This window comes from Neofelis nebulosa, chromosome 11, assembly GCF_028018385.1.
Source record: "Neofelis nebulosa isolate mNeoNeb1 chromosome 11, mNeoNeb1.pri, whole genome shotgun sequence".
Lineage (NCBI taxonomy): Eukaryota > Metazoa > Chordata > Mammalia > Carnivora > Felidae > Neofelis > Neofelis nebulosa.
The window spans coordinates 56447890-56465546 of record NC_080792.1 but is presented as its reverse complement, the minus strand read 5'-3'; the positions used below and the strand labels follow the sequence as shown (position 1 = coordinate 56465546).

General features: G+C 47.1%; 1 protein-coding gene across 2 annotated transcripts in view; it reads left to right on the top strand.

Moving 5' to 3' along the window:
• L3MBTL4 (L3MBTL histone methyl-lysine binding protein 4) overlaps nucleotides 1–17657 on the top strand; it is a 450611-nt gene that overhangs the window by 412502 nt on the left and 20452 nt on the right. Inside the window, exon 17 of one of the 2 annotated variants that reach the window (XM_058692661.1) lies at nucleotides 16513–16859. The exons of the other annotated variant lie outside the window; for it this stretch is intronic. Within the exon in view, the coding sequence (XP_058548644.1) occupies nucleotides 16513–16592 (80 nt within the window). The 3' untranslated portion in view covers nucleotides 16593–16859. Of the gene's footprint in view, nucleotides 1–16512; nucleotides 16860–17657 lie in introns of those variants that run through there. 2 annotated transcript variants of the gene reach the window in all.

The following is a 17657-nucleotide window of genomic DNA, read 5'->3' as shown; positions in this document are numbered from 1 at the left end:
GAAGAGGAGTGGAGGTATGAGACAGAGCCCACCAGTCCATGGGAGGAACCAAGCCAAGGATGCCCGCCTCCCAGTCTCCCAGGGGTGGCCCATTCAGCCCCAGACTGGGACAGCCAGTGGTGAATTTCTCAGATGACTTAATATTTTACAGCTATGCAGAAGTAATTCCCAAAAATTCTAATGTGGCTAAAGTTGATATATTAAAATTTTATTACAGAGATAGTTAAAGGTGGCTAGCTAAGTAAAGGGCATGTTTTGGTAACTCCTTGCTATTTTAATTAATTAATTAATTAATTAATTAAAGTTTATTTATCTATTTTGAGAGAGAACGTGCACATTCACAAGTGGGGAAGGGGCAAGGAGAGAGGGAGAAACAGAATCCCAAGCAGGCTCCACACTGTCAGCACAGAGCTGGACATGGGGCTCAAACTCATGAACTGTGAGATCATGACCTAAGCTGAGATCAAGAATCAGACGCTTGGGGCGCCTGGGTGGCTCAGTCGGTTAAGCGGCCGACTTCGGCTCAGGTCATGATCTCACGGTCTGTGAGTTCGAGCCCCGCGTCAGGCTCTGTGCTGACAGCTCAGAGCCTGGAGCCTGTTTCAGATTCTGTGTCTCCCTCTCTCTCTGCCCCTCCCCTGTTCACACTCTGTCTCTCTCTGTCTCAAAAATAAATAAATGTTAAAAAAAAAAATAAAAAGAATCAGACGCTTAGCTGACTGAGCCACACAGGCACCCCACTCCTTGCTATTTTAAACTTACTTAAAAATGTTTTTGGGGTGCCTAGGTGGCTCAGTCGGTTAAGCATCAGACTTCAGCTCAGGTCATGATCTCACCATCTGTGAGTTCGAGCCCCGTGTCAGGCTCTGTGCTGCCAGCTCACAGCCTGGAGCCTGCTTTGGACTCTGTGTCTCCCTCTCTCTCTGTCCCTCCCCCCGCTCACACTCTGTCTCCCTCCCTCAAAAGTAAATATTTAATATAGTGTTGACTGAGGTAGTTCCTTCCTCCTCAAAAAATGTTTTCACATGCTGGCTGTGATTTTTTTTCTTTGTTTTACCTCTATTGTTTTCTTCTTTCTCCTCTCTAGTTACAGAATAGTGTAAGTGTGAACATAAGTAAACAGGTAAATAGAATAGGCAACTCTTGTGTAGACAGAAGGTATAAGTGTTAAGAGACTAACTGGCAGTGTGACTTGCAGAGAGTCATTTAAAGTCAATCCACAGAACTTTTAAAGGTCTATTAACCACCAAGCCCTGTACATCTCAGTGACCAAATGAGAGATAGACTCTGCCCTAAAAAAACTTAATATCTATCCAATCCCTTGGCTAACACGTACTTATTAAGGGCCTTTGTGTGCAAGGCACTGTGCAAAGCCCTGCGTGTATAGTAACAGAAATGCCCTGGAAGTATTGTTGCACCTGACGTCCTGAGTTAGCCAAGCAAAGAGAAGAGGGGAGGGCGTTCAAGGAGGAAAGAACAGCAAGACACATTCAGGGGACCTACTATGTCTGGGCCATGGGAATGGGAGGACAGAGGTGTGAGAGGTCAGAGAAGGAGGGAGGGAGGGAGATGAATACATTAGAGAGGAAGAAAATGCTATTTATTCAATCCCAGGTACCACGATTTGTACACGCATGTCCCATTTCATCTTCATGGCACCCTTAACTGCTGTTGTCACATGAAAGGGACCATTGGTGAGCCCTGGAACAGAAGGGTAGCCCATCTTCATTCACTGCAAAAAAAAAAAAAAAAAAAGAAAAAAAAAGAAAGAAAGAAAGAAAGAAAGAAAGAAAGAAAAAAGAAATATACTGCAGGCTGAAAGGAATTCTCAAGGCATCCACTGGACTTTAGGGACTCAGGATGTATAATAATGCTCTAGGTGGAGCTGATGGCTGTCTTTGCTCTCTCAGATGAAATGGAATGTTATGGAAAATGAAATGTGAGATTCAAAGAGGTTAAGTAACATGCCCAGATCACACAGCTTCCCTCTGCAGTAGTGGAATTGGAACCCGGATCTCTCTGACCCCCAAACCCTTCCACAACAGTAGGCTTCAGGCAAAATAAAATAATTCCTATGGCAGAAGTATGCGTTGTTGTGGGAAAATAGGAAGGGTACTTTATTCCAGCAAGGAAGGAACAGGGATAGTGTTTCAGAACATTCATTACAGTGAAACAAGTGGGGCAAATTAAATGGTGTTTTAGCTCCTTCTACCTCCAAAATGCTGTGGCTTTATAAATGGTGTCATCTTGTTAAAGGAAAAGGCTCTGGCTTGTATTGTTCATAGCTCTCTACCTTAACTCACATTTATTTAATACATGTGATATGTTACGATCCATGCACATAAACAGGACTGATAATGACAAAATATAGGGAGAAGAGTATGTTCATTTTCTTACCAACAGTCCTTTTTTTTTTCCCCATAGGGAAACATAATTCTGAGTTTGTGACTAAATTCAGTTTGTTGGGAAGTGAGGTTGGATTTCACTAAAGCTGGGTGCATTCTTTTCTACAAAATGGTTTCAGCGTATTGTGTTTCAGTGAATCCCCGTGTGAATTAATAGCAACCAGACATTGCCTTCCCTTTGTTCTCTTGTTTTCTGCAGGTTTATTCCTTGTAAGAAGACATAGGTTTCTTTGGGTGAAAGATTCTCAGGAATCTATAACTAGGCACTTAAGCAGGAGCAGAGTTGTAAAGCAGTTGCCATTTTAGAAGATTTATTTTGTGCAGCAGAAATAGGAAATTGATAGCGCAGCACTCAGCAGGACAAGTAACCTTCCTACTTTATGAAACTTAGTTTCTGAACCAGAGCCCTCAGAGGACCTCATCTTAGCAGCCCTCCAGACAAAGTAGGCTCTGAGCTGTCAGCACAGGGCCCGATGAGGGGCTCAAACTCACAAACCCCAAGATCATGACCTGAGCTGAAGTCGGACGTTCAACTGACTGAATCACCCAGGTGCCCCTATCAAAATAATCTTCTTAAAATCCTACTTTGGTCATCTCATTTCCCTGCTTAAACTCCATTCCTGCTTCTGTGGCCAAACAGACCCCAGACCCTTCCAACTGAGTCTCTGCTTATTGCTCATAGCATTCTCTGGTGGCTTCCTGGTTAGAAACTGCAGGCTGACCTCACTGCCACCTGTCCAGATAGCTGGATTTTTTCACCCACCTGAACTGTGAGGCACCCCCCCTCCACTTGCCTTGGCTCCTGGTCTGGTCACCCCCACCTCCAGCAGCATCTACCCAAGCACTTTGCTTGGCCTGGGGTGGGAACTCCCCAAACTGATTCTTCACTCAGTCACTGAGCAAGTATTTATTGTGCTCCTAGTATGTGCCAGCCATAGTGACAAAAGACCGGGTGTGCCCTCAGGGACAACCAGTCTTATAGTTTCATAGGCCGTGTGATCATGGCCCACCTCTGTGACTTAAGGCTTTGCTTCTCAGTTATGGTCCTTAGACCAATCACGATGGCATGACCTGAGAGCTTGTACTAACGATCAAATCTCAGCTCCCCCACCATCCATCCTGTATTAACAGTATTCCCACATGAACCGCATTGCACAGCAGAGCGTGAGAAGCTCTGCATTAAGGCTCGCAGAGTCGGGGTGCGTGGGTGGCTCAGTCGGTTAAGTGTCCAACTCTTAATCTTGGCTCAGGTCTTGATCTCAGGGTCATGAGTTTGGGCCCTGCATTGGACTCTGCACTGGGCCTGAAGCCTACCTTAAAAAAAAAGACAGTCAAGTTGGGTGGGTGAGTTGGTTCCATTTATGTTTTATTTGCTTTATGACGATTATATATTATAAGTATATATAAGTAAACTTATAGGTTTAAATTGTCCTTCATTTGGTAAATAACATTTATTTATTTTTGAGACAGAACGAGACAGAGCATGAGCGGGGGAGGGGCAGAGAGAAAGGGAGACACAGAATCCGAAGCAGGCTCCAGGCTCTGAGCAGTCAGCCCAGAGCCCGGCGCGGGGCTCGAACTCACGGACCGCAAGATCGTGACCTGAGCCGAAGTCAGACACCTAACTGACTGAGCCACCCAGGCGCCCCCTCATTTAGCAGACTTTTTAACAAGCAGACTTGTTAACATAAGTTACATCATTTGGTGCTGCAGAGCACAACCAAATTACAAGCAGCAAATACAGACCTGTCTGTATTGTGTAAAACATGAGCACTTCCCAGATATTGCTCATGTTGCATTTTGCACATATTGGAGGTATGCTCACATCCAGGGAATGGTGGTGCTAGTTCACAGATTATAAATTGGCATCTGTAAGCCATTTTTGGTCATACACATGTTCGGGTGGCCAACACGGATTTTTCATAAATTTTTGATTCATTATGAACAGGTTTTCACATAGAAAGCCAGACTTCTGGCTTCTCTTGAAAATTGGGCAGCCCTGGGCCCACTTTCCTGATGTCACAGTGGGCTGGCACTGGGGGTCTTCTCCTGTACGTGGGGGCATGCTCTCCAGTTCACCATGGCTCCACCCACGTCACTGTCACTCCTCCTAGGCCTGCCTGGCCCCTATAGACAATAGGGTCTGAGAACCTATGCTAGGACCTAGGGGTACACAGAGTGAGCCTGCCTCGTGTTTGCCCCATTATAGTTACCTTCAGAGTCTTTGTAAAGAAGCAGCCCCCATGGGAGGAAAATAGGGAACCTACCATTGGTGAGGACAGACAAATGACTCTAGGCTAGTGATTCTCAACCCTAAGTGACAGGAGCTGGTAAAAGTACCAGTGCCCACTTCCCGCCAGCACTGCCCAGAAATCCCGACTTCATTGCTATGGGCGTCACCAGATTTTACAATCTCCACAGGTGATTCTAATCTGACTGGAGACCCACTGATCTAGACCATCTACAGTCCTTGCAAAATAAAACTGCAACAACAGGCCAAAGTCAGGAAAATATATATACGCATATGCTCACGTGCATAAATTGAAAGGAATGATGTTGAAGCCTCATCACTCTGGACATTGGTAATTCAACATGTATGATAGTTTTGTCTAGGAGCCGGCCTATCATTTACCTTTCTTATCCGTAGAAGAGAGTTGGCCAAGCAAATGAGCACTTGTAAGCAAGATTGCTTTAAACTGCTTTATAGAAACTAGATTTTTTTTTTTTTTGAAGGATTTGAATTCAAACACTGACTGGAGTTAAATATAATTTGTATTCCCTCTTACAAAACCAAAAATTTGGAAGATACCAGCAGGCGTGGTGAATGTATCATACAGAGCCCCTTCCACAATTGTAGAATTGCTTTCTTGTGTTGTCTGTTATCACCTCGCCTAAAATTCTATTCGTGCTTTAATTACTTTAAAATAATGTTTATTACTGTCAGAATTTGGCCATTTAGGGCACAGAAGTGTTCATCCAAGAATGTCATTAGAGGAAAAGTTCTGCTAATGTGCCTGTTGTAATGAAACCATTCCCCCTTCCCAGGCCCCAGATTGGCTGTTGCATGATAGCATCTGGCAATAAATCTCTGCTGTTTTGGGGCAGATTCTCTTGATTAGAGGTCTGACAATCACCAGAGTAATTCATGAGATGACTTTATGCAAGAAATTTCATGATTTCTAATGGCTTCTGATGGTTTAATATTTTAATGTAATTACGCTTAATTATACATTGTAATATGCACTGGCCAAGCTTGGGAACTGGGTCTTAGTAAAATGTAGCTAATGGAAAATTTTCCTCCAGCTTTTTTTAAACAAGGAATTAAGTCCTGACGTGAAACTGAATGCAAATCCAACAAGCAGTCTCTTGCCAGAGAAAATATTGGCGTAATACATTTGAATGGCCCAGTTTGTCAGCTCGCTTGGCTAAATCCCCAAATCATACACTGTTTTAGAATTATTTCAGAAGTTCTATTTCCCACCTTTCCACTAACCTACTTTTAGTAATTTCTGTTTGGTTTTATGAATTTTTATCAACAGGCAGTCTGGGTGAGGGAGATTTGGGGAGACACACGCAGAATAATGTTATTTATTATGATCACCAGTAAAGGGGGTGAGGGAGACCCCCAGAGGCGAAACTCATGCCCTGGGCTGGTTTGGGGGTGTCATTTATCTATGCTGCCCACGGTGAGTGGATGTAAAGACAGAATAAAGAGCAGAACTAAAATATAGTGTGTTCCCATTTCGCACGTCCCCTCGAAGCTAAGCAGTGACGTAGTGTTCGGATTCCATTTGTGCTGTCCTTGGGTTTGCAGACAGTCGGGGCTTGAGCAAGGGAGGGCGGTGGATACATGTTAGGATTCATATGAATGTGTTAAGACTTAAATCTCATTGTACTTTTAAGAAATAAACCCATTTTAGAATGCCCTCCTGCTCTCTATTCTCTCCTCCCTCTTCTCACTTCCTGTCACCTTCTCTCTCCCCCATGGCACTCAAAATACACTGAACATAAGGAGCACAGCACCTCAGACCCTTCCCAGCCCTGAGCCTTTTCAGAAGCACGGTGGCAGCTATTGTGCAAAGGCCCCTTGAGGCCAGGTTACCCGGAGCCCAAGCCAGACTGCAGGCCCCAGCCAAGCAGCAGGACCTCAGAGGCACCCGAAACACACGGTGCCAGGCTTCCCGCTGACAGGAGAACATTCCTACTTGCTTTTCATTTGGGGGTTGCTCACTCTCTGGCCTGGAAGAAAAGGTAGAAAACGAGAGAGGGGTCATTCCTGACATTTACATAGTGCTGTCTCCTACAAGTGATTTAATTCCCTGAACAATCCTGTGTCACTAACTCCATTTTCCAGTTGAAAACACGGAGGCTCTGGGAAGCCGGACATCTAAGTGAGGTTTACATGGCGAACGCACAGTGGTCCTGATTTCGGACCTAGGTCTGTGGCCCAAGTCCATGGCACCCTGCACATCACCATGCCAGTCACAACAGCCAGATGCACACATTCAGGCAGTTCCCCAAATAGGACAGGCTCCCACTGGAACAGAACTCTCGTTTTGTTTTTAGCAGATTTTAAGAGTGCCTATTTTGAAATCTTTGCTTAAGGGCACATTCTAATGTTTAGGAAAGTAAAAAAAAAAAAAGAAAAGAAAAAAACCCTAGCCACCAGAGGCAAGGAAGGGAGATGAAACCTTCCTCCAGAGGCTTCCAGGGACCGTTTTTTAAAGGCTACCTCATCTTACGACAACTGCATGGGAACATGGACATGTAAACCTGGTGTAGATGAGAAAACAGCATTAAGTTAACGGCAAGAGCAGAGATATGGGAGTCAGATGCTTGAGTTTGAGCCCTGTCTCTGCCATTTGCCAGCTCTGTGACTGTTGACAGGTCACTGGGCACCCTGTGTACCGGGAACCGCGGGGTCCCACAGGACTGAGGCGCAGCTCAGACACCGTAGCATGTGAACTGCGCTGCTGACCCAGTGAAAGACTCCACCGGGGAAAGGTGTTCTCATTCGTGTGTATGCCCAGCCCGTGGCCTGAGTGGGACAGATCAAAGGCACGCACCTCCTTCCACCTCCTTCAGCGTCTCCAGCACCTTCTTATTCTCGGGTGAATCAGCTGCTCCAGAAGTACACGTTTTGTGAATTGGTCACTCTCTTTGAACAGGTCGCTCTTAATTGCAGACCCAAATCAAGACTACATTATTGCCCCCTTGGATTGCTGGCTGGTCCTAGGTCAGTGCGCCCAGAGTCACTGTTACACCGTGTCCCTCTCTGACCCTCAGCAGCATCCACTCCCCCGGTGCCAGCCACAAAGTCCGCCCACTGAATTAGCCTGTCTCCTGGTGTTCGCCTGCAGTGTCGACCACCCCTTACTCAGTACTCTACTGTCTCTATCATACACATTCCACCCCAGTCCTGGGTGCTGTAAACTCAGCCCCACAGACGTCAGATGTCAGGCTCTAACTGCCACCTCCCGGGCAGATGAAGAACACCCTCAGCGTGCTGTCCGCCTACACCCTCGTCTCCAGACCAATTGTCACCTCTGTGTTGACAATATTCCTCGTAATTTCAGTCTCCTGAAGTCCCTCCGTGAAGGCTGTGTAATATAGTCGTTTGAGAGCACAGACCAGGAAGCCAGACAGCGAAACCTTCTAGAAGGTTTTGTAGGCAAATACTGTTCCCTGTCTGTGCCTCATTTTCCTCACTTAAAAAGCTGAAAACAGTGCCTGGCACACAGCAAGTCCTGCCTGCACGTGGGGTCTCGTGGGGTGGTGCCAGCTTGGGGAGGCAGAGGGAAGGAGGGCCAGGCTTCAGTGCTGGGAACAGAACGAGCAAAACCGTTTACTCAGTGTTTCATAATTTATTGTCCACCAGCAACAGTAGCTTCCCTCAAGAACCATTTCAGGTCAGCCTTAACTAAGGCCCATCTTCTGGTTTCCCGCTGCTTCTCCCAGTATCGCCTGTCACACGATCACCTCTGCCTCAATCTGTTATGTACTTCCGCCCCAGCGCGTGCTTCGCCTTTCCGTCTTCACTTCGTTTGCCTTGGGCTCTCATTTGAACTTGGAGTAGGTAAGAGCTTTCTACTTAAATTTCAGAGCCGTTTATAAATAGGTTGCTTAGTTTCAGCCAGCAGGTAAAAGCTTTCATTAAATTGTTCCTCCTTCCCATAGTGCTATTATGTGGAGCTCTCAGAAGGGAAGAGTTAAGAATGCTATTTTCCTAGTCATTAAGGAAGCCCGGTTTGAGGCCCAAGCAGCTGTTTTCCTTTTCCCTACCCAGACTTGACCAATATGACTCTGACGGATCACCTACAGCCATCAGGCTTTCCCCCCTCAGAACGCTCTCCTGAAGTCACCTAGATCATTATCCATGATTCAGGACCAAAGTCCAACAATAATTCAGAAACAGGGCTCAGAGTCACTCTGCACACAAATTATTTTAGCAGCTCCATTAATTTCCTCACCAAGAGAGAAATGGGAACACAAGCAGCAGAAGCTACCTTTGATAGAATAATAAATGAAGGTGAGGGTTGGGGGTCTACCCAGATGTCTCCTTTTCAGTGTTCCTTTTTATTTTTTTAAAGTTTAATTTATTTTGAGAGAGAGAGAGAGAGAGAGAGAGAGAGAGAGAGAGAGAGAGAGGCTATGCACCGTCAGTGCAGAGCCTGATGTGAGACTCGATCTCATGAACCGTGAGACCATGACCTGAACCAAAATCAAGAGCCAGACACTGAACCAACTGCGCCACCCGGGCCCTCCAGAGGTCTCCCTTTTTCTATTCAAAATTGGAAAGGGAATAGCCTCTGAAGTATTGGCAAAGGTGTTTTCAGTTTTATACCCAAATATTCAGTTATACCAAGGATTTCTTGCATTGTTACAGTTACATAATTAAGCACGTATAACATTTCCTTTGGAGTTCTATTCACTCGTCAACATCTTCAGTTTTGAATGCCATACAGAAACCACTAAAAAGAGGAAGCTGTAAAAATGACTGAACAGCAGCCATGTTTAGGTGGCACATAGAAGTTGTAACTAGAGATTTGAGTGGGAAGTATTCTAGAATAAAGTGTAGCCCAGAGATGGGCTTCGGCAGTGCTGTCACCCTTCAGAAATGCAGCCACAATGATTTATCCTGGCATTCCCCCCAGATTACACTGGTATGGCCTCATAAATTTATGTGGCCTTAGAAGAGAGTTTCAGATGATCTTGCTGTTCCCAAGTGAGAATAAAATCTGACACAATGCAGCCTCACTGTGTAATTGAGGAATATTGAGTATGAGGCTATCAGTTCAAAAGGAAGACTGGAGTTCGGAGGGGCAGCCTCGTTCCCTGAAAGGTCAAGGTTACTGGGGAGGCAGGAGGGATCTTCTGACCTCAGAGACTTGCTGTTTCTTATTTATTTCAGACACATTTTCCATTGCCGCCGTCGCGTTCTGCCACCATTCAGTCTTGTTCTCGATGTTTTCCCTTTCAAATGGTTTGTTAGAAGGTCTGCAAAATGTTCGTAAATATTACCCCTTACAACAAACAGGGCTTTGAGAGTGTGGTGACAGCTTACCTGAGTTAGTCTTCTTCAAACACAGGCTGTATTACAATTCTCTTCTCTTCTGCTGTTTTTAATCCCCACTCACCCACACAAAGACGCAGATATTAGCAGCTTGCCTTTTGTAGTTGATAATTAAGAACAGGATTTTGTGATTGTTTGGGGTGTTGGTGTTACCACCTTGTTCTCTTAACTCATTAGCAGAGATGTGGGTATCTTGTGACTGAGTAATCCTGAAGCGTTCGGTCCTTCAGACATCACCTTACTTGAATGACAGCATTTTCACAAGATCTTCAAGAGGAAAGTAGCCTTTTAGAGAAAATTACTGATTCCAAATGCATTTGCATTTTCAGCAGAGGTTCAAAGCATGGTTATGTAGGCGAGTGTCATTTACTTGAGAAAGAGGTTTGCCGATATCAGTACAAGGGAGGCGTTGCCTCCATGTTGGAAATGCAGGCCTCAATTAATGACAGACCGTGTGTTTCCTTGTGATATGGGCAACATTTCTTATGAGGCTCCCATTACAAAGTCCCATCCGTTCATATTACTGTCCGTGTGCAGAAGGGAAAGACCCAAGGAAATTGCCGTTTCTGCTGAGGTAATAGGGCCCTCAGCCCATTTCCTCAGTTGCCCGTTGGTTGTTAATTGAATTTCTGAGATGACAGGTTTGAAGTAATTACATAGAAGTTACCTAGAAATAGTTGCTCAGTAGTTACATTTACGAATACTCATAAAAAATATAACTTTTAAATTCTGCATCATTTTATGTATTCACATAAATGGGAAAGAATAGTCAATGAATCAGTTCCAGGATAAATCATACTATCTCTCATCCCACCCCATTCCCATTTCACTAGACATGCATGTAATACATGTGATCGCTTTGATCCAATCCTGTGCACGTTTTTAAAATGACAATTACACTGTCATTTTGCGAGGTATGATGAACATGTAAACTTAGCATGCCTCAAATGTATACCGTAAATACAATAGGATCATAAATGTATGATGATTCTTCTGAGCTTTAATTTATCCTGGTTAGTTTTTAAATCTGCAAAGAGCATATTTTTCTATCAGTATTTTCTAGAAGCATGCCCGTTGGCTGTGTGCTACTGAAGGCTGTCAATTTCAGGTGGCAATGACCCTGCTTCAGACTAACTGTATGTTCTTGGCTCCTGTGCTAACACATCATCAAGAAAACACGTCTGACTGTGTCCACAGCTCGGTGGATCTGGGAAATCAGTTCTGCACGGTGCAAAGAAACCACCACACTAAATGAAGAGAGCAGATTGCCCAAGGCAGGCACGCAAGGGGCATGTGGTCAGGAAAATGGGAAAAGGGCAGGGCAGCAGGTGCAGGACCAAGGTGCAGGGGGAGTGGGCAGCCTGCGTAGGAAGAGGGGGGCACAGGTGTTGCTCAGGTGGAAGCTGATGTCTCCATGGGCTGGGCTCCCGATTTTCAAAAGACAGTTGAAACACAGACTGTAGTGGCTGATCGGGTTCCATCATTATCTGTTAACTTATGCCAGGTACTTGTTCCTGCCAGCTCTAAGTTTGGAGTGTTTTTCGTTTTGCTTGTCTTTCCAAAACACACCCACACATGTACACATGCAGGCACACAACCTGCAAACAGTAAAAGCTTCCTGTTTTCTTGAAGCTAATACATTGGAACCAGTCGGATATATTATCCGTGAATATTGGCGTGAAGTGATGTTTGTTTGGGGACAGAAAACAGATGATTGGCCAGAGCAGCTTTTGTGTGACTTAGAACCCAGGGTCTGACAAAACTTGAGTCCCATAATGAGGAGCACAGAGTTATCCCATGTGTCATCTTCTCCGGAACAAGTTGATTTTCTTCAATGTTGGTGTAATTTAGTGTTTCTTTTTATATTTCTAATAATTTTTAAGAATAAGACTGAAGTCTACAAAATACCAAGATTACTAATTTCTTCTTATAACCAGGACAGCTAGCCTTAAAATAAATTTCCGTTTTTTGCCCGTGTATCTTCCACTCTTTGCGACCCACTGTGCCATCTGTAATTGACAGGTGAGAGCAGGCCAAGGAGGGTGAGGACCCAAAGGGGCCGGGGACTCGTGCCACAGTGCACGAGAACATACTCATGCTTTGTGCAAACACAGAAAACCAGGGACGCGGGCAGGAGGGGCTCCCCAGAAATAGTAGGGAAATGTGTGGGCACAAACACAAGACACGCTTCCCAGACCGCGGCTGCCAGGGATTTCTGCGTCTCTGGCCCTCATCTCAGTGTTGACGAGGGAACCAGAACAAGGACCAAGAGAGCCCCCCTCTTCTGGGTGCACCGCTGTGTCTTGCTTCTCTGAAAGCAGAGGCTGCACTGGAAATATGTACAGCTCCTAAAAAAAGAAAATATCCCCTAAGCTGCTTCCTCATTGAATTTGCCCAAAAGGGAAATGAGAAAAGAAGCCCACAGACTAACGTGTCAGTGTGTTCTCAACAAAGGAAGGGATCACAAGTAACGCATAGGATGAACACCTAAGAAGGGGAGGTCAGTTTTGATTCAAAAAGGGGCAGCCCAGCTTCTGCCAAGTCGCTCCCTCTCCCAGAGTGGGAGAGAAGGCGGGGGAAGGTGCCTCAGAATGGAAACTACTGGGCCGTCAGGCCTGTCCTGGGCTGGAAGAGTTCCCCCAGGACCACTTTCAAAAGAGAACCGCTCATCTGTGGGGAGAATGGAGCACAGGAGCCTGTGAAAACAGGCTGGCTCCCAAGACACGTAGACCAGCCACTTGGACCTCGGCGCGCCCCACGATGCGGGCTGATTTCTCTGACTCTCTCTGTGAACACGTCAGCACCTCCAGAAGGGGAGCCCTTGGCACTGCTTTGGAGGGAGCGTCTGCGCTGTGCTCCTCGCCAAGGAAGGAGGCAGTTTTCGTGCCAGAGACGGGAAGGCCTGAGCAGCAGCTGAATTCCCAGGCCGAGGTGGGTGGGCCCCGGGTCTCACTCGCTCAGGGCCCTCTTGCCAGGCTGAGCTCCCAATCCCTGTCCTTTCCAAGGCTCAGAGTGCTCTTTTGATTAGGTCTGCACAGTTTCTGCGTGGACTCTCTGGAAACACGTTTATTTTGAGATAAATATCCGACAGTACTTCCCAGGGATCTCTCTGGAGCTCTGTTGTCTCAGTGTTGCAACATGGTGGCTTCCCTTATTAAAGAAGAGGCGAGTCTGTCTCCCTGGGAGTGATCAGACTCCAGGATCCCCGCCTCCTGTAAGTGTCACTCCTGCTTCTCACCCTTTAGACAAATGCAGAGGCAGTGGCAGAAAGAACCCACTCTCGAAGGATCAGAGGAAAGGAATGCCCCTACTGTGGTGAGCTCTGGGGTCAGCATCCCAGCCCTTCCGTTGCCTGATGAATATCTTTCGCCGAGTTCCTTAGAGTGTCTGAGACCCTTGTATTATCTGCAAAAGAGACTTAATAGCACTGTCCCCATGAAGTCACGTGGAGTAAATAAAACCAGCAGTAAGAGGTAACCAGCAAGTATTTGTCCCCTTGGTCCCCAGCTGGCCCCAAGTCGGCACTGGTGCTGGCAGAGGGCGCTGAAGCCCTGGCGGGGTACCGGCAGCCCTTAGGTTCATTCCTTGGGTGCCGTCTCATTGTTCTGATTGAGTGCTCCTGGCTGGGAGCACAGTGCTGTGCTCTGGGCTGGCTGTGCCTCTCTGTGGGTCTGGGAATCCGTGGAGTCCTTGGGAACCTTTTGACCTGAGGCTTATCTGAAGTTGGGCACCCGTGGACTGCGTGTCCCGTGGCTGGGAGTAGGTGAGTGCAGAGAAAAAGGAGGCAAAATCCAGTGAGGTGTTCCCTCATGGCCTGCGCACAGTAGGGAGCCTCCGGGTCCCCATCAGTCAACAGGGACATATGTGTTCTTCCTCCTCACAACGTATACCTGCCCGGCTACTTGTCAACAGACGGCCGTTGAATGACTCCTGTGTGCGGGGTGCCACAGCAGTATGCTAGGTGGGGAGCAGCGGGGGCAAAGAGAAATAATACACGTGTCTTCCCACCTAGAGGCAGGTCGTGTAAGATTTGAAGGTTTGTAACATATTAGTTCACTCGTCCCTCCCCGCCTCTACGTTACAGAAGCTGAGAAGCAGCCGACCGAGTACAGAGCCCGGCACCCACACCTGCCTGGGCTTTGGCACTAGTCGCATATGCTGCCACCCTGGGGGCAGGTGCCCACGCCATGCCCTCAGCTCAAAGGGTTTGCCTCCAAATCCATTTGCCCCAATCCAGTACCACCATCCAGGGCTGGAATTAAGATACAATTAAACTGTTTCTTCATCATGCTCAGTACTGTTTTCTTCTGGGTCATACTGACATGTGCATCAACGTGGCAGGGCCTTCCAGATTTGTGAATGCCAGCTCAAGTAGGGTTCGGTCTTCTTAAGACTGCATGTGGAGAGCGGGGATAGGAAGCGAACAGGTGGGGGATGCCGCTTTGAGAAGAGCGACTCCAGGTCTTGGTCAAGTTGGCACCCACGTTCAATTATGGTCTCACTTTTGCAAGTGAAGGAAAATGGTCCTGCCGAGGATAAAAAAAAATACACGCTGAGTGATTGGGTTGTAGTATTCAACCGAAAGAAGCTAATTAATGATGTCTCAAGCTGCGCAAAGCAGATATTAAACCAAAAGGTCACCCTTCAGCCATCAAAAGATATGCTGCCCTGAAATCTTTTATTGGATGACTAACATATCACAAGTTAATATGGGTTTTCCTGCATGTTTGTTAAAATGAAAGTGGGGGGGGGGGTATCTGCTTCTTGAGTACCAAATTGAGATGTTAGTAAGATTCCATATCACAAACAATTCTCAGCTTTTTCAGTAATGAGTATATTTGTCAAACGAGAGCCCACGGGATAGAAACTCATTGTTTTCACTGGCACAGACCAGCTTGGCATTTGCCACGGCGTTATCTGTCTCCGCAGTGAAATTCCTCAGATGGCTCCACAGTCAGCTCGGGTCTTACGCACCTGTACGCCACTGTGCCGGCCACGGGGGTGCAGGATGACTTGGAAATGACTGCCCTTGAGTTTGTACCCCACTTAATCAAAGCCTGCAAATAAACACACAATTTCAATACAGGGTAGCAAGTGAGGGGAGGGGGCTGTCCTGGAGGAGCCACCCTTAAGAGGCATGACACACACCCCCGCCACCCGCACCACCACCACCACCACCCCCCCCCCCGCCCCTGGCAGACTGAAGAGAGGGCTGGGGACAGTGACAGGGCCTCAGGGCCTCTGTGTGAGGAGCCCTGAGCGTCTGAGTGCAGAAACTGACGGATAGACTCCTGGCATCAGAGACCCCTTAAAAGAGAGTTTGCTGAAGTAGGACCAAAAGGAGGAGCTACAAAAAAAACCCCTGCCCTCAGGAATAAAAGCCAGCAGCTAAATCCCTTCCCAGACTGGAGGACTGAGTCTCACTGTGGGGACTTCGTTTTATTTGCCACTCTCCCTGCTTGTTAAATGACTTGTCCCGTCAGGATCCTGTTGTGTTTGGCTGTAAACTCGTCAGGAGGCGCCTCTGTGAAGGCAGCGAGGCAAGAGAAGCCAGAAAGGCTGTGCCCCATAGGCCAGCGGGCGAGGGCAGGCGGGAGAAGCGCCCTGAGGGCCAGAGGAGATGGGAAGGCCGCTGAAGGAGAAAGAAGCAGCCTCAAGTTCCTGCAGAGGGGCCAGGGAAGAGAGAGAGATGTGCGGGGGAGAAAGGGAAGACTGCAGCGTCTAGCAGAGGGTGGATACAGTTTGGGTGCCCGCTGAGTAGGAGCTGTGAGGAGACGCTCCGTCAGTAGGGAAGAAGGCCAGCAGTGGGCTGCGGGGCTGGATCCCCGCCTGTAAGGAGCGCTGCTTCTCAGTCTTCAGAGACGTGACAGCGAGGACATGCAGGAGGGGTGCCAGGGGGAAAGGCCGGTATGAAGGCACCTGCCCAGAGGGAAGGCGGGCCTGGAGTGCACAGGGACGGTGGGCTGGGTCACTGACTTTTCACTGAGTGAGGGAGCAGAGCTGAGGAGGGAAGGCCAGTTGGCTCTGAGCAGAGGTGATGAACTGTAAAGCCCAAAAGTGGGGCATTGAGGACCTTCAGAAAATAGACTCCATAGGGAGTCTACAAACTTGAAAGCTCTTGTGTCCGTCCTCCCCCTGGTACCTAGTCACCAGTGAGAAAAGAGCAGCCGAGTTACCACAAGCTCCTTGAGAATTTAGTGATGGAGGGGTGTGCAGTGACACTTTTAGACAAAGTGGCTCTAAATCTGAGTGGCTCCTGATCGAGTTTTGAAAGCCATTCCTTGTGTTTGTAGTAAATGCAGACAATTCCTACTTCCCTGATACATGCATTTATTCATTCAGTCATTTATTCACCAACGCTGCAGCCACTGAGCGTCCCCCGTTCCACTGTGTGCCAGACCAACGTACAGCTCCAGTGTCACGGCCAGTAATCCATGACGCCAACACCGGAGCCCGGGCAGCCGTCTCCAGCAGCACTCCCCCACCCAAGTGGGCTGTGTTTAATCTCAGGTCTTCTGTCTTCCCCTCTCTCAGGGTTGTCGGTTGCCGGGGGCTGGGTGGGATGCAGGCTGCCTGGAGCTTCATCATCATCGCGTCAACATGAGTCACGTTAACTCCATTCAGCCACCCAGCCCTTCCTGCACCAAGTGTGGATCTTGAGAGACGCCATGAGTCATCACTCTTCTAGACTGCACCGTCCAATAGAAATACAACACTAGCCACGTGCGAGCTGCAAGTTTTCTAGTAGCCACATTTAAAATAACAAAAGGAACAAGGAAAGTTAATTTTGGATGCCATTTTATTTAACCCATATCCAAAATGTCATTTGAACATGTAAATCAAGATTACAAAAAAAAAAAAAATATGAAGGACGGATTTTACATTCTTTTTTTTTGGTACTAAGTCATCAAAATCCAGGACATCCAGGACATTTGCACTGTCCACATTTTATGTATTGCATGGCCACATGTGGCCAGTGGCTGCTTTGCGGACAGTACACAGATCTAGAACATGCAGGGTTCTTCATTCTCCTGATTCTGTCGATAAGGCCACTGGGAAGTCCCTAACAATCTCTGACATTTCTGTGCTTTGTCTCCCACATTCATGTAAAACCAATACAGAAGAAACAGGTTTGTGATGAGGGAGGACTAATAACCACAATCCTAAAGCACTCTGCAGATAAAAATGTATGGATTCCAAATAACATGGCTATGAAGAAGTAGAACGTGGGTCAGCAGACCAATCACCCCTCTTGTTTTAGTAGTAATGTAAGGCACATTTAGGAACCAGCAGTGGGCCAAGTTCCCGCTGGGAACTGAATGCCTGTTCGGGTGTGTTCCCACACAGCAGGGATGGCATGGTTGTCTCACCAATGGTGTTCGGGATCCCCTTGTTCTGCTTTTCACTTTCATTTTGGGGAAACTGGGAGGTAAGAAAATAGAAATGAGAAAGGATTGAGTGAGTCAAACCCCATTAAAATCAGGAGGAGACGAGGTAGCATAGAAATGAGGGCTCCAAGCATGTTAAGAACAGAGACCTAGAAACAAAGGGATCACGGGAAGAAAAAATGTTGCAAACTGTCAAGCCCCTTTTGAACATTTCCTTGCTCCTCCAGGAACAGCCACTCCTGGAGCTCGGTGCTGCAGGCGGAGTAACTTCTCAGTGAGTGCTGGGTACAC